This window comes from Takifugu rubripes, chromosome 3 (genome assembly GCF_901000725.2).
Source record: "Takifugu rubripes chromosome 3, fTakRub1.2, whole genome shotgun sequence".
NCBI lineage: Eukaryota > Metazoa > Chordata > Actinopteri > Tetraodontiformes > Tetraodontidae > Takifugu > Takifugu rubripes.
In genome coordinates this window covers 10,931,675-10,947,636 of record NC_042287.1, presented here as the reverse complement: position 1 = coordinate 10,947,636, position 15,962 = coordinate 10,931,675, and the positions used below count along the sequence as shown (strand labels likewise).

At 42.8% G+C, this 15,962-nt stretch overlaps 1 protein-coding gene across 2 annotated transcripts in view; it reads right to left on the bottom strand.

Moving 5' to 3' along the window:
• Positions 1-146: 146 nt before the first annotated feature.
• The window catches only part of camkvl (CaM kinase-like vesicle-associated, like), a 28,248-nt gene continuing 12,432 nt past the window's right edge, over positions 147-15,962 (bottom strand). The window contains exons 2-12 of one of the 2 annotated variants that reach the window (XM_029834112.1): positions 8,894-9,000; positions 8,119-8,250; positions 7,796-7,870; positions 7,016-7,154; positions 5,146-5,266; positions 4,572-4,647; positions 4,363-4,499; positions 4,161-4,239; positions 3,983-4,070; positions 3,582-3,590; positions 147-2,553 (exon numbers count right to left, since the gene is read on the bottom strand). In XM_029834112.1, coding sequence (XP_029689972.1) covers positions 1,099-2,553; positions 3,582-3,590; positions 3,983-4,070; positions 4,161-4,239; positions 4,363-4,499; positions 4,572-4,647; positions 5,146-5,266; positions 7,016-7,154; positions 7,796-7,870; positions 8,119-8,250; positions 8,894-8,988 — 2,406 coding nt within the window. In that variant the 5' untranslated portion in view covers positions 8,989-9,000 and the 3' untranslated portion in view covers positions 147-1,098. The remainder of the gene's footprint in view (positions 2,554-3,581; positions 3,591-3,982; positions 4,071-4,160; positions 4,240-4,362; positions 4,500-4,571; positions 4,648-5,145; positions 5,267-7,015; positions 7,155-7,795; positions 7,871-8,118; positions 8,251-8,893; positions 9,001-15,962) is intronic. The other variant, XM_029834113.1, reaches the window with a different exon arrangement.

The window sequence follows — 15,962 nt, the reverse complement described above, 5'->3', positions numbered from 1 at the left end:
GTAGGTAAAAGGGGAAAAGAGAGCTCCACATGTAACTCAACGGATAATAAGTTAAATTATTTAAATAATAGGGAAACTATATACAAACCAAATACAACTTTAAATGCAGCATGTGATATATCAAACACCACGCACGAGCTATTTCTTTGGGAGCTCGTTTTATTGAAAGTCTTGCAAACAGCACAGGTAATACATATGGAATGACTGGTGGATTTCAAGACTTGTTCATGGGAAAAGTGTAGAAGGGATTACATCAATCTAAAAGCAGAACAGAAAAAACGACACAAAAAGGACCAATCTATGTTTCTACACTGTGTATATAACAGTAACAACTGTATGCATGTCTGTAATGTAAAGCCTTTATCATGAATTTACATCCTTTGATTTAAGCAGGAAAATGTTCAGATATTATGTAGAAAAACAAATCTATCTGATCTGCTTTTTTCAGAGCAATGGAACTGTAAATCCAATTTTCTTCAGTCTTTTTAAAAATAAATATAGCAAAGTGAATACAATTATGAAAACAATAAAAAGAGTTTATTTAAGAGGCATTTGAGAACATCTACCAAGGTATTTTTTGGATCAAAGCTGTATCACACAATGTAAATTACTTTAAATAAAAACTAAATGATTGTGATGTAAAGCAATTTGAAATAGGAATGTCAGTTTTGGTGTGAAATAAAATATGAGGCTAGAGCAAGTACAGGAACTAAGCTATCTGTATTTACAAATCGTAGGGCATAATCTAAATAAAAACACTTAACTATTTATCAAGAATTTTACCAAAATGTTCCATTCTTGCCAACTGTGTTGAGTACTTGGAATCTGGAATCAGTAGATTTATTCATGCACACAGTCTTGATTTAAGAGGCAACTTTAAACCTTTGTGGTCTTTGCATATAGAGGGTTATTGTGCTTATTTTTTTTAATGTATTTTTTTATATGAACACACATCCAATGTGGGGAAAATAACAAAGAATGGTTCGTTTTTGTTTGTTTTTTTTGGGTTGGAGGACAAATTGTTGCTTTTTCTGGGTAATAAAGAGCCTTTCCACCCATAAGTTCCTGCTGATGTATATTGCATCATGCACAGTCGCTTTATAATCCCCTGCCCATACCAGCCCTGGGGGATTGTCTGAAACGAGCAGCATCCCTCTGTCCATCCCTGTCTTCCTGCTCTCCAGCAGCCTGAGGGGAGGACTGTGTGGGTGGGGAGGGTGGAGGATAGGTGGGGGGAGGGATAGAAAGATGAGGGAGAGCCGGCAAGGCAGGTCTGGGAGAGGTCGGAAGTGGTGGAGGAGTAGCCGAGGTCCCAGTTAAAGAGTGCTGAGAGGAGTGAGCGCGAGAGGTGGCAGGTGAGGCATGTGTGCTCCGTGTCCGAGGGGATTCGACGGGGCAGTCACTGATTTGCTCTAGCAGTGAGGGCATGTCCCCCTCAATCTTCTCCAGCACAGCCGCCATTTGCTTTTCAATCTGCTCAATCACACTGTCCATTTGCCAGTCACTTGAAGTACTGCTTCCACCACCTCCATGCTGCAGTCCAGTCCCATACATCCCGCTTGCAAACAGGGAACCATATGGACTCCCATAGCTCCCTGGTATCCCTAACCCTACCGTCCCAATGTCTGGGTTATATGGTGTTGCGTGACGGCCCAAACTAGCAGAGCTGCCTATTGTGTAACAGCCTTGCCCTGTTGCGGGATCCACCCTTGGTATGCTAATTTCAGCGCTGTGCCTGTCAGTTTTTCTGGCATCCCGTCTACTGGCAGGACTAACATTACCCCTTAACCTAACTCCTACATCTCCACCTGCCCCAGGTGCTGGAGTAACAGATGCTGGCACTGACTTCTCAGCCACTGCGTCAGGTATTTGTGTCTGACACCAGCTCCTGTCGCCCTCACCTTTCTGCTCTTTGCTGTGCGTGGCTGCTCTATTCTCTTGGGAGCCTGTGGATGGGGTGCCATGAAGTGCTGCAGTCATCTTACCTTTGCTGCGGGGATCAGGTAAGGGAGAACTAAGCTTTTTATCAACACAAGTGCAGGGGGAACCATCTGACTGTTTAGGTGAATCACGTGTCCTGGCAGGGGACACGGAACATGCAGCAACTGCATTTTGAGCTAAACTAGCTGCCATTTTTCTTGTTCCATTACCTGGAAATTGCTTTCCACCAAAATTATCAGGGTCTTCTTGCAGGGGTGTGGTCTCTGCATTTGATTGGCTTTGCTGACAGAACGGCTCCGGACCTTCTGAAGGGGAAATTCCCACAGATGGGCCTATAGTCTTATTTACCCCATCCTGTTTTTCCTCAGCCTTGTGCTTCCTATCATCTTCCTCTATACCTGGTGGCATACTTTCAACAATAACTTCCAAAGATGCACTACTGGATGTCACCCCTCCTTCACTTATCCCTTTGTCTCCCTCATCACTTGTAGCCTGGGAGGGACCCCCCTCGCCATCGCCCACCTCTTCACTACCCTGAATCTCTGCTGAGTTGTCCATCAGCGCCTCTGAATTCTTCAACCGCTGCATGAACGTGGTGACACGAATTGCTTTCTGTAACAAGGAGACAGAGAAGGAGGGAAGAGGTGCAGAGAGGATTACATTTACTTCAGTTTGATCAATAATTCCCATACAGTTGTTTGCAAAGAAGAAGAAAAACATTATAGCAGGGATGAATAAGCAAGGCATAGTGATTCAGCGTCACCATACTAAGTTGTGATTTATGCCAAGTGAGAAGTGCAGTAAGATTAACACAAGTTAGCTTCCAGGAGGTGGTGAAATATATACCCTGGTTTAACTCCGTTGTAGGACTCATTTATTCCAGACCACCCCTTCCCTGACTGAACAAATAAGCGCAAAAGAAGCTAGTTTTTCCATCACACCTTTCCGATTCCTTTCTAGCTGCAAAAACTAAAGGAGTTAGGGGAATATGTGAGCACAGACGGCGCTTATAAACCAGGGAAATTATTTCCTGGAAGTAAGAACCCATTTGGACACAGACACGTCGCTGCATACAATACATACAGTTGAACTGAGGATCTTCTGTGTAGAGACAGTTGACTTGAATGTAACAGAAAGAATATGAGTCGGTGAGCCAGGATTCACTAAGAGGATTGGCTGAGGGCAATTTTATTCAGATCACTTAAATTTAACAGTCCACAGTGGCCTATATTCCTTATATCCTTTCTGAGTTTTCCTCTCCTTATCTACACTGAAACAACTTCTTTTAAACTACGTGGGTTTGATATAGTGCAGATGAGGAGCAAGAAAGGAGCAGAGTGGGCCACTTTGAACATCCAGGACTGAATTATTTCAAGTGAAGGAGGACGGAGTAGATGGGTCTCTGTTGGAATAGGCAGAGTGACAGTGTGCAGGAACAGAACTTATGAGGAGAGGTTCACCAGCCCATGCATGATCGATACGTCTCGTCCAAGAAATTTAAGAATTTTGAACCTCTTTTTAAACCAAGAGGAACACAGCAGTTAGAATGATGTTTTCTTATTGAATCATGCCAGACTACAGGTGAGTTTCTACCCATGCTGTTACCTTAGCAGTCACTCCCTATTAATGGGATACAATACCTTCAACTCCTGGGAACCACATGGGGAAAGAGAGAAGAGGTTATAAAGATTACTTGCGCTGGTAGCTCGGTGCTGCCAAGTGGACATCCTTTTTGTTGTTCTCTGCATTTAAACCCCCACTACATTGTCATAATCATGTCCATTACTTTTGAAAAATCATACTATATATCTGTTGCACATTGAGCTAAAAGCATATTATGTGCAATCATCATTACAGATAAATCATCATGATCACTGCTGCCATTTTGTGGTCACCTTTATTAATGGAGCTCGCATTTATTCTCTTTCCTCTATTTTACCCCCCCCCCCCCCCCCCCCCCCCCCCCTCCCCCATCGTTGCTTGGAAGGCTCTGTAAAGATGAGCTAAATTCACAATAAAAGAAGAAAAAGTGATTTCATACCCGCCATTTGGCTTTTGCAAAGTTTTTCTCAAATTGTGCACACACGCCGTCCTTCAAGTTCTTCTCTGATGCGCCGTTTCCTGCAATCCTAGTAAGAGGCAAGATGGGTATATGAGTAGTTACAACATCTTGTACAGAATGAGAAAAAGCTTTGATCATTTGCTCACAATTAGCCTACCACTCATGCCAAAGTGCATCCTGCGCAGTGATCCTCAGCATTTGATCTACCTCCATTAGTCGACAGACAAGCTCTTTAGCTGACAGGGAAAACAAAACACGGGGAGAAACATGTTAAAGGAAAAAAAAATCATGTCTTTATCATATTTCCCAATCAGTCAGTGATCATAAAATTATTGCCAGCATGTGTCTGAGGCGTGTACCTGCAGGGGAGATATCATCCCAGTATGGTGAGTCAAACTCAAAGTCACCGGCGACGATGCGACAGAAGATGATGCGATTATGCAGATCTGTGTTCTCCTCCTCTGTCTCATCATAAAACGGAGGGTTACCTGATAAGCTGTAAAAGAGGACGAGGAATTAGAATTTGTTGTATCTATCGTGAGAACTTTAATGACTCATTGAAACTCACAGGATAAACATAATGACACCCACAGCCCAGCAGTCCACAGGACGGCCGTATCGGTGACGGGCGACCACTTCAGGTGCTGAGGGAAAGCATAGGAGATCTTAAAACTGCCTGATCATGTGTTATTTATAAACTCAACACTCTCTATAACTGTCCCAAGACCAAGTCCTCTGTTCAGCCTTCCTTCCCTGTCAGCGCCTTTGGTTCCATCTCTTATTTAGGTGTTTGAATACACAATCTGTTCTTATGAATAACTATCCTGACCGAGGCCAATGCACAGTCCTGCACTTCAGACTGCCCTCACATGAACTCCAGCCAGAGAGAAAGAGAGAGGGGAATGAGACAGGACGCATAACACCAAGCATAAAGAGAGAAGAGTTGGAGAAGCAGAGGGCTTAAGTGCAGTAAATTCTGTTTCACAGCACCTCTGACATATTATCATCAAAGTTTGAGAGAAATAAACAACCCGGGATGAGAATGCCTGGCTAATGCATCAATGTGCATGTACACACATAAACACAAGCACACACATAAACACAAACACGCACACACACTGGCACCAACAACGGCATCCTACCCAGGTACTCTGGTGTTCCACAGGGTTCCGTAATGGGTCCATTCTCAAAGGTAGACAGGTAGAAATCTCGCAGAACTACTTTGTTGTGGTTGTTTTCGGCGTAATACATCAGGTTTTCCAGCTGAACAAAAAGAAATGTATGATGTGTAATCATAAGCAGATGTTTGCAGTTTTTAAAAGCATGGCATGCCTGATTCAAACTATGGAGACTAGTAATATATTTTAAATCATCAGGCAGGCAGATTTATTACTTTTGTGAAAAATGAAAATCAAAGCTTTATAAAATCCCTCTGGGGTGTTACTAAAACAGTTGTTTTCAATATTGAATATGCCTCAATATTTGTACCTTTAAATCACAAAATGGAACATTGTAGAACAAAATTTCCAGTAATTTGTTACACATGACAATAACAATAACAACGACAATAGTGATTTTCCGCCACATGGTGCCCATATCATATTTATTTAAGTGTTATAAGGCAAAATTCTTTGTTTTAATTAACCTGATCTGGCTGGACTATTGTAATTCTTTATTATCACGGTGTCCAAACAACTCTTTAAGAAGCCTCCAGCTGATCCAAAATGCTGCAGCCAGAGTTCTGACAGGTATTGACAAAAGAGATCACATAACTCCTGCACTGGCGTCGCTTCATTGGCTGCCCGTTAAATTTAGAATAATTTTTAAAACCCTTCTTTTGACCTACGAGGTCCTCAGAGGCCTAGCTCCATCCTACCTGGAGGAGCTAGTGACACCTTACCAGCCCAATAGACCGCTCCGCTCTCAGAATGCTGGTCTACTTGTGGTTCCCAGAGTTTCTAGGAGTAGAATGGGGGGCCGAGAATTTAGCTACCAGGCCCCCCTGCTATGGAACCAGCTCCCTGTCCAGGTACGGGAGGCTGACTCTCTTTTTAAGATCAGACTTAAAACCTTCCTCTTTGAAAAAGCTTATTCTTACCAATTTCTGTAGTTCCAGTTATTATCATAGACAGACAAACTATCATACTTAGGGGGTCGTCTAATCATTAGGTCACATCTTAGCTATGCTGTTATAGGCCAAGGCTGCCGGGGTCCAGAAATATGATCACCTGACAGGCCTCTGTCACCCCACTGGGTCATGGTTTCCTCTCCTCTCCTCTCCTCTCCTCTCCTCTCCTCTCCTCTCCTCTCCTCTCCTCTCCTCTCCTCTCCTCTCCTCTCCTCTCCTCTCCTCTCCTCTCCTCTCCCAGCCGGCCATCAGCAGGAGGGTCCCCCTACATGAGCCTGGTCCTGCTTAAGGTTTCTTCCTGTTAAAGGGGAGTTTTTCCTTGCCACTGTTGCTTGTCTGGGGTCAGGCCCTGGGATTATGGAAAGCGCCTAGAAACAATTTTGATTGTATAAGACGCTGTATAAATAAAGATTGATTTGATTTGATTTGATTTTGATCTGATGTGTGCCTCTTTTGATGATATAATAGCCATCTCCAAATATGGGTTCATAATTCATATTTAAATTTATAGAAAAGCTAAACAATGCGCGGTTGACACAGACTGAAGACCCATCTTTTACCAGCAGGGGGAGTATGTAGTCCAACACATGGTTTAAATCCATCCTCATGGATTGATAATGAAGACTAAAGATATGACACACTGCTGGTGGACCTTAGTGTGTTTCACTTGAGATTGGATTAAGCTGCAGAGATGATGTATACGCGCACATCAATCGAGTTTTGAACTGAAATGGCGCTGTGCTCAGTGGTTAATATTCCTGCAGAGAATATTTACCAAAGTAAACTGCAGCAAATGAAGTTTTTAAAAGAAATCTCCTGGTAAATGCTTTTATTTAGTTTCTTTTATCATAATGACAAAAAGGAGAAAGAAAATCACTGCGCACCTTCAAATTCCTGTGAACTATGTTGAGGGAGTGTAAATACGCCACTGCCTCCAGGACCTGCCTAATGACATTGGAAGCATCTCTTTCCGTGTAATTCCCTTGGTCCAATATCCAGTCGAACACGTCTCCTCCTGTGGCGCTGCATGCAAACACAAATTACTGAATATTCCAATAAAAAAAACCTAACCACTCGTTAAACACACGTTTCTACACCACAGTTCACTAAAGGCTTCACATAACAACATTATAAAAGGCCCTGTAGGCTTGTTTTGCTCTGTTTTTTGTTTGTCCATTAGTGAGGCAATCTGCTTGGGCCTTAAGGTAGAGCTGGGCAATTAAAAATTAGACTATTGGTCATTACTCCAAAAGAATTGGCTAAACACTCTTGCTCTCTGCAGAAATACGTTTCACGCCGTAAAAAGGCAGACTGACTGATATGTGCCGACAGATGCCCGCAGTCCCAGTGAGCAAAGTAAATTTGTGTTGTCCTCCAATAAAGCTGCAAATGTTGGAATTGCTCAAGACACAAGTGTCGTGGAATTGACCTGCTCTGCTGTATTGATCCGGAAGTCTCTGCAGAGACTCCATTACAGCAAAGCAGCACTTCAGTTGCCCTGAGTAATGCCGAGTGTTACTAAGAGAAAATATCTCATCAAAGCGAACACGTTCCCTTTGTGGCTGCTGGGGTGGGGGGTGGGGGGGTGGGGGGATTCACAGTTGCACAGAAGTACACATTTATGTACATATTGCCCCACATGGTTAGAGGAGAGAAAGACTCACAGGTCCTGAAAGATGAAATATTCCTTGCGGGTCTCGAATGTGTCGATCAGCTGAAGGATGTTTGGGTGGTTTAGTCTGAAAAATATTCACAGAATGTAACTTTGAAACGGTAGAAGCTAAAAGAGTTCTTAATCATTTCTCAATAAGCTTAAACTTCCACTTAAACACAGAGATACATGAACAATACCTTACATTAATGACTTTATGATTGCATGTTTTATTCAAATAAAAAACCAAAAAAATCAAATCAGTCTCTCCTCTAGCTCTCTGCCTCTCAGAGCCCGTCAATCATTCATCCATCTGTCCACCAACTGCCTGCGTACAATTTCAGGATCATGATTTCATTCTTGGCTGCCTTGCGGACTTTCCTGCCGTCCTTCTTGAGGAATTTCTTGCAGAAAAACACTTTGTCCCTTTGTCTGTCTTTAGCCAGGCACAACTCACAGAATTCCTTCCTGCAAAGTCAACATAGGATTGAAGAAGAGAGAGAGAGAGAAACAGGAAGCAGGAAGAAATTAGCAAACAAACTATGTTGGGTGTTAGGGTGCATTAAAGTGAATGAGACAATATTTTTCTTCTTGTACCTCTGCCACAACATTACTACATGTAATTTTATAAAAATAAAATCAAACAACGAGAGTAGATAGGCAGTAAGTGTCTCTATTTAAAGTGTGCCAGTGTGTTTGTTATATAAAAGATGAGCTGAAATCTCTGAGGCTAGAAGCTGACATATGGCCTCTTACAATGATTAGTGTGCATGTACGCGGTGTGTGTTTGTGTGTGTGTTTTCTGTAAAGCACGGGAGAAAGGTTTAACTTTTTTTTAGGCTCAAGTGTCAGTGTAAATAAGCGATCACAGATTAGCAAAGACTATCTTTAGGGATAATGATTTTTTTAGTGCTGTTTTCTTGCTGTATCACTTTCTGCCATTTCCACCGTGAATCGCTTTAAAATGCCAAACAAAATCCACAGGGGGAAAATACCCAGCTCCAATTAAAGGAGTTCATGAGGAGAATGATGGCCATATGGGAATTGCAGCATATGGCCACGGACTCTCAGAAAAGGCACGGTTCTCCGGATGGATCTTTATGATACTCACGCTCGGAGGACCTGTCCAAACTCATATTTGTCTGTGACATCCGAGATGCTATCGTAGGTCCGCCCATCTCGCAGGGCAAGGCACCCAAATGGCATGGCGGCATTCACCTGAAAAGTAAGACAGACTCTTTTGAGGCAATGCAAGGAGGAACCTTTTGGGTAACAGACATGAGGTGAAGGGATTGTTGAGCAGCAAGGCCAGCATGTTAAAGAGGAAAAGAGGTACTGATGAAACACTATGAAAGCCTGCGGTAGTTGAAGCAAAAGACACTGAGGGAGCGCCACCGCCGGGAGCTTTGAAAATATTGACTATACCGGACAGACACAACTGAGTCAACTTTTCAAAGAATGTGTGCTTTAATGTGCCCAGGATCCTGGTTCCTTGCCAGGCTCGTCAACACACACTAAGCTACCCACTAAGCTTCTATCTACTAAAGTCTGCAGATTCTGCTCAATGTCTGTCAAGTTAAAACTCACTCGAAATTACCTTATGATGCCACATAATACCAAGGATGTACTAAATAAATAGTGAATCAGCAATCTATCTATCTATCTATCTATCTATCTATCTATCTATCTATCTATCTATCTATCTATCTATCTATCTATCTATCTATCTATCTATCTATCTATCTATCTATCTATCTATCTATCTATCTATCTATCTATCTATCTATCTATCTATCTATCTATCTATAAATATATATATATACAGTATATAGACAGACATCCAACCATGTAACCATTAGATGTTCACTCTCATCTAATGCTGTATCGACCGTAAGGGACAGAGATTCCCTGGAAGATTCAGTCATCGATCATAAGGATCCTTCCTCTCTTCCTGCACTTGTACCAGACGGCTTTTCTAATAATACATTTGATTCTTTTCAAAGACCTCTATCGGCACTCGTTTTGTTCTTGTTAGGGTTCAGGATGGAGCCAATTCCAAGTAATTGTCTGATGAGGGAAATATGGGATAAGAGAAAATGGGACATTTCAGAGGGAATTCTGATTAATGGGTATGATTTGGGGGAAGTAATGGTGTGACTTTAGGTCTGGGTGTTTAGTAGATAACAAAAGTATGAGCGGAAACTCTGAATGTGATGTGGGGACTGAGAACAGAGAAGAAATGGGAATCCTCAAGAGGCAAAGGCAATTTCTTCGTACTAATTCCAGATTCAGGAATGATATCAGTGATTTCAAATCCTTGCTATCTCTTTCTCTTTCTCCGTCTCTCATCTTTCTGTGTGTGTGTGTGGGTGTGTGTCTGTGTGCCTGTACGAGTGTGTGAGTGTATAACACCACCACCCTAGATGATAGGGTCAGCTTCTGATCTATGGTAGAGGCTGGGTCGGAAAGCACAGTGTAATCCCAGTGTTGGCCCTAATCTTTAATCTGCACCCCTAATCCAGTGGTGCCGGGATAGACTTGTATACGTGCACGCATCTGGGAGTGTGCATGTTACGTGTGAGAGTGCGCATGCACAGATGCAAAGGTCGATGCAGATTTGTGACATGTAATTTGAGTGTAGGGTTGTGCATCTGCGTGGAAGTGTAATGCACCAGTTAGGCCGAGGGAAGTTCATCTTTTTTTTTCCCTTCTTCTCTAAACTAGAAGGTTATGTAAGCACAACACCACGCTCATAACAAGCTCCAGGACAGGTGAAGGAGGACTTGACGTGAATGGAGCACATCTGTCTCGTTGGGAGCAGTGAGTGTTTAGCGATACGTGACTACTAACTTCTAGAGATTGTCAGTAAAGGTTGGAGAAACTCTGGCTACTACTAACATTTATATCTGTATTCTGAGATTTCTTTGGTGTTTTATCGTATATTAAACAACCGACAACCCCGCTGTCTACAATGACTGTGGTTTTTCCCATAAATGCATCCAGTTATTGGTTCATTGCTGTATGTACATCCCAAAAGTAACTTTAAACTCTGTGGGTCCATCCTGTAGAACGGTGGAGGAACGCTCTGGCTCTGTCTTACCTGCCCTTCATGTTTGCAAATGGGATAAAATTCCAGGATCGTGACAGTGTCATTCTTTACGTAACAAGTCACACTAAAAACTCCAGGTTCCATAACCAGGTTCCACACCTGCAGAACTGAGTCAATACACACTGAAGCCGACAGAGAGTAGGAGGCGGTGTGGAAGAATATGAAAAGAAAGAAGATGTGAAGGGAAGATTGAAAGTTGGGGAGAGAGGTGAGAAATGAGGGGAACAGAAAGGGAAACAGGTAGGTACACTGTGACTAAGTGAAAAGGTGGAGCGCGTACATGAGAACAAAGTGTAAAACGCAGAACTGCAGAGGCAGGTTGACTCCTCACCTCACAGCTTCACGCCGTGTATGTGAGTATGTGCACAGGTATGTTCTGTGTGTGGGCGCGTGTGGGTGCGATAACGCTGCGTGTGATGTCAGGAGCCCAGGAAGGGTTGTCCCCAACGTCAGTCAGCCCTTGAAGACAAACCGTAAGGATAAAGGTTCTGTTGAAATGGTATAAAAGAAGTGAAGCTGGCACAATGTCAGCGATAAAATTACCTCATGTCAAGTTTTAAACATTTTATTTTTCTTCCTTGAGGAAGCCGACAGATCCCAGATCTGGATCTCCTGCTGTTGTGATTGATAGGAACTGATCTTGGCACTTGGGGCCATTTTCTCCCCATGACTTATACACTTTGGGGACAAAGTGTATAAAAAGGAGCCAGCGCAAAGTTTCTGCAGAGGAAAGGAGTTACGACGTTGGAAGCATTCACTGACTGGAGGAAAAACTACCAACCTTGTTCATTTTAGGTGGACAGACCATAAGAAGCTAAAGTATGTCAGAACAGCACCCTTTTTACACCAGATTGGCCTTTAACCATATATAAACCCGACTCAGGGAACATTAAACCTGCCGCTTCTTCCTGTTAGTCCCACTGTAAATCTTCTGGAATGGCACTCACGACCATCCTCCACTGCAGCTTTCCAGTGCAATTATCTGAGCAGTGGCTCTAAAGTCAGAGAAATAATAAGAGATAAACCAGTTCTGGCTGTGAGATTGTTCCCCTGTTGGGGTCATCTGTCTTAACAAACATTATTGATCACTGATTATTGATCCCATGGCACGTTACTCACCCAGTAGACATTTTTTTCTCGAGACTCTAGGTGCATTTGTGAGTTCCAAGTATCGCTCTTAGCTGAATAGCGTGGAGAGCTCAATGTGTCCTGTGCACACGCACTCATTCAGCACTGCCAGTGAGTAGGCAGAAAGGTCTGCTACCAGAACCAGGCCAATAAACACAATGCTCTAAACACCATCTACCATTTGTGAGGTCATGTTTGGCTGTCGTTAAAATTGCTGCCTCTGTGAATAGCTTCCTGAATTTGGCACCCACGTTTGTGAGACCCCTCTTCCCCCTCTCAGCAGTGAATAATCCTGCTGCACATGCCTGTTAAAATGGCGGTTATATTCTATTACTTTGTTTATTTGTGAATAGAATTCAGAATGATTTATTATGCTGTTAAATAAGTGAAGTAGATCAGCATAAGCACACTCATATATAAAAACAGGTACTGCCAAGAACCTACACTTCACGTTTAGCACCTTGAATCAGATCTTGTTTGTGTCTCAGTGTCTGACAGTTTCTGCGCACCTATTTGCACTTGCTGAATTTTACTGCTGTGCAGCAAAGGAACGAATCAAGAGTCAAGGTTATTCTGAGAAAAAGAGCTATTCACTTGCACTCATCTCTTTAGCCTTCCCGAGATATTCAGTCCCCTGTTTAGCTAAACAGCGAACAATAAAAAAAAATAAAAATAAAATAAAATATATATGTTTTGCAGCTCCAAGCCAAAATCAATTTGCAAAGCCGCTCTGTCACTGGAGATGTGTCATGACTGGTTTGGACCAGTGTGTCTGAAAGAGAATAATTGGGAAAATAGGTGGTACCACATGGAACTTTGGTACTTTACCACGGAGCGAGTCATGATTATACCCACAAATTGGGGAAGTTAAGCTGTGTGAAAGCATCACAGAGATTTTGGGATATGCACCATCTACATGCAGCGCTAAAGCAATGATCAGGTTTATAAAGATTAAACTGCAGTTATCTGAATGTTATGAAGGTAGCATTAAGTAATTGATATTAACTGTAAAGCATTTATGAGGTAATTTGTTGGCAATTATCAAAACTGCACGTTTAGCACACACGTGTCATTTCTCCCCTATCAGACAGTGCGCCCCCTCTGTTGGAGCACAGTAATTACACCTACAATCTGCAGATACTGGCTGAATGTTTATTAATTAATTAAAATTAATGGATGTCGCGCATTGACTCAACTTAGTTTTGATGTTTCTTAATTTATTTTTGGTGACCTAAATCAATCAAAAACCCCAGGTGAAGTTAATTTTTAGGAAAACCTAATTAATTAGAGTATATTTTGGAAATTGCATTTGCAGTTGTGTTGGGAATGGTGCTGACAAACATCTAACAGCCTCTAGGATGAGATCTAATGTTAGCGGATATTAATATTAAAAATTGTTATTATATTCAGGGAAACAATTTGCATTTGCCTCTAAAGATATCATGCAGATGATTATGATCAATACTGAAATAATCAAGCTACAATTCCTCAAAGTCATTCCAGAAATAGAGTAAAAATAAGAAGATACCATCACTGCTGGTGACATCGCTGTATTTTTACACCTGACACCTACATGACCTGGGGTGTTGAGCATCAAATGGGCCAAGGAGTCAGGGCTCAGCTGTGATCCACTTCTTGCTCCACCCACTCCACCCATCGAGCAGAGAGCAAAGATTCTATAAATGTAATTCACTCTGGAGACACCTGCCTACGGTGTGAACCATCAAATCCTAAAGAAAGGCTCCATCTATGCTTATAGAAAGCAGGTTTTATGGCAACCTGGCGTTATGTAAACACCCCATCGACTGCAGGCGCAAAGCCGCTTTGCTGTTGTCCTCCTGCGTTATCAGTGCAGTGGTCAGGTGAGTCCGCGTGTCCTCGCTGCTCTCATGCGGATGCGACATTGCAACAAACGTCCCCGGCGGCCCAAATCCGGACATCTGCACGTTGCCAATAAGTGATAGCGACGCCAATTTGTGATCAGATTAACAGCAAAAGTAAATCGTTAAACAAAAAATAAAAAGATCAGCGGCAAACGCGCATTTGTGATGTGTGAGTGTGTGTGGCGGTGCGTGTGGAATATCCTAACAAGTATGTCAATGTGCGCCTCAGGATAAGAGTAGGAGCAGCGGTGGGCCTGTGACCCACCCTGGCTTACTTCTGCCTGTGTGAAGAGAGATGACAAGAGATGACAGACCTTGCATGTCAATGTGAGCACCCAGCACCTGATTAACACACACACACACACACACACACACACTGTACATCCAGGTGTGCAACATACAACCATACATCACAAGCATTTCACAGCTCGCGCAACTGTCAAGGGGACAAAGACACCAAACGTGCGTGCCTCATTAGTGGCTGACATGTCTCAAGACGGCACCAATTCAGGTGTGACGTCTTTATCCTGTTCGTTTAGAAGCCTCTCTGTCTTTGTCCCACCCCACACAAGCCTCTCTTTGCACCTCTCCCTGCCTCTGGGTGAGTTTCATCATGTCATTTTCACCCTCAAAAGAAAAAAACAAAACCTTTTTTTTTCTTCTTTCGGTTGAATCACGGCAACGTCAGCGGCCACGGCTGCTGCGGCAGCCACCAAGGTCTGACGGTTGACACGCTAACGGGGGTAACGGAGAGGGTGTATCATTATGTTTCCCACCACTAAATTTGACAATAACACTTGTCTTATCTTCTTAACCGCTTTATCCCTTTCGGGGTCACGGGGAGGGTACACAGGCAGGGTCCACCCCTGGATGAGTCGCCAGTCCATCGCTGGGGCTTATATGCATATTTACTACCATAACATCTTCCACATTTTGCCTCCTTGCTTCCTTTTCCCAGCTTTAGTTTGTTTTTCCAGTGCGACTCATCATGTCTCCTCAACCGTGGATAAAACGTTATGACGGCCTCAGCAGGGTGTCATCGATCGACGAAGACGTGATCGATGAGTCGCTTGAGCTGACAGAAAAAAACCCAGTGGGGGATATGGCCTCTTTTTTCTCAATATCAGTGGAGTTTAAAGTTTAATTAGACACAAACGCTTGCGTAATAATTGCAGCGGGTGTAATTAGAACATAATAACACAATCAATAGCCTGGATACAGCTGAAAGCACTTTGTCAGGAATATCATTCAGGCCTACAAAATCATTTCCAGCAAGTCCATAATGGAATTACGCAGGGATCGTTTAGAGCTTGTTGCCGGACGTGGGCACGTGTTCGAGAGGTGCCTGAGATCGGGTCCCAGGCTTTATCAGGATGCTGTGACGTAAAAGTGGGGCAGATAAGAGAGTTGTGAGGATGTGGCCGAGTACACAGGAGAGAAGAGCCGAGCTAGATGAAGAGGAGACCCAGATGGGAGCTAATTATCAGCATTACTCTGCTTTCTAAAAACCAGCAAGTGAGAGGAAGAACAGATAGCGTCCTCCAGTAAACAGACTGCATGGAATGGTTCTGATAGCTTTACCCTCATATTATTATTATTGCTATGAACAACCTAATTCTAAGTTTAGGGCCTATGCAAAGCTTCATGCACAGAACATATCTACTGGCTAGCCTTTTAGCCTGAAAACATTTGGATCCTTTTTTGTGATTTTAATGTGACATATATGCACTTCATCATTAGGACAAGCGATATTCTCTTCTCATCAAAGCAGTGAGGAGCTGGGCTGTTGAAATGTTTTCAAAACTTCAATAAATATGTAAATAGATGCATGAAAAGTATTTCGCCTCCTGTTTTTACCTGACACACCTGAAGTGTGAAACATCTGCCAATCAACTTGCAACAGAAAAATGGAACTGCACTGAGGTCAGAGCATACTATTACAATATTTGTCCTGCATGTAGATGCCAAAAAACATCAGAAATCAGGGATTCAAAAGCCCCAGGACAAGTGTGAGCATCAGCGGCGTAGGCTGCTTTTATGCTAAATGGCTTTGTATGTCT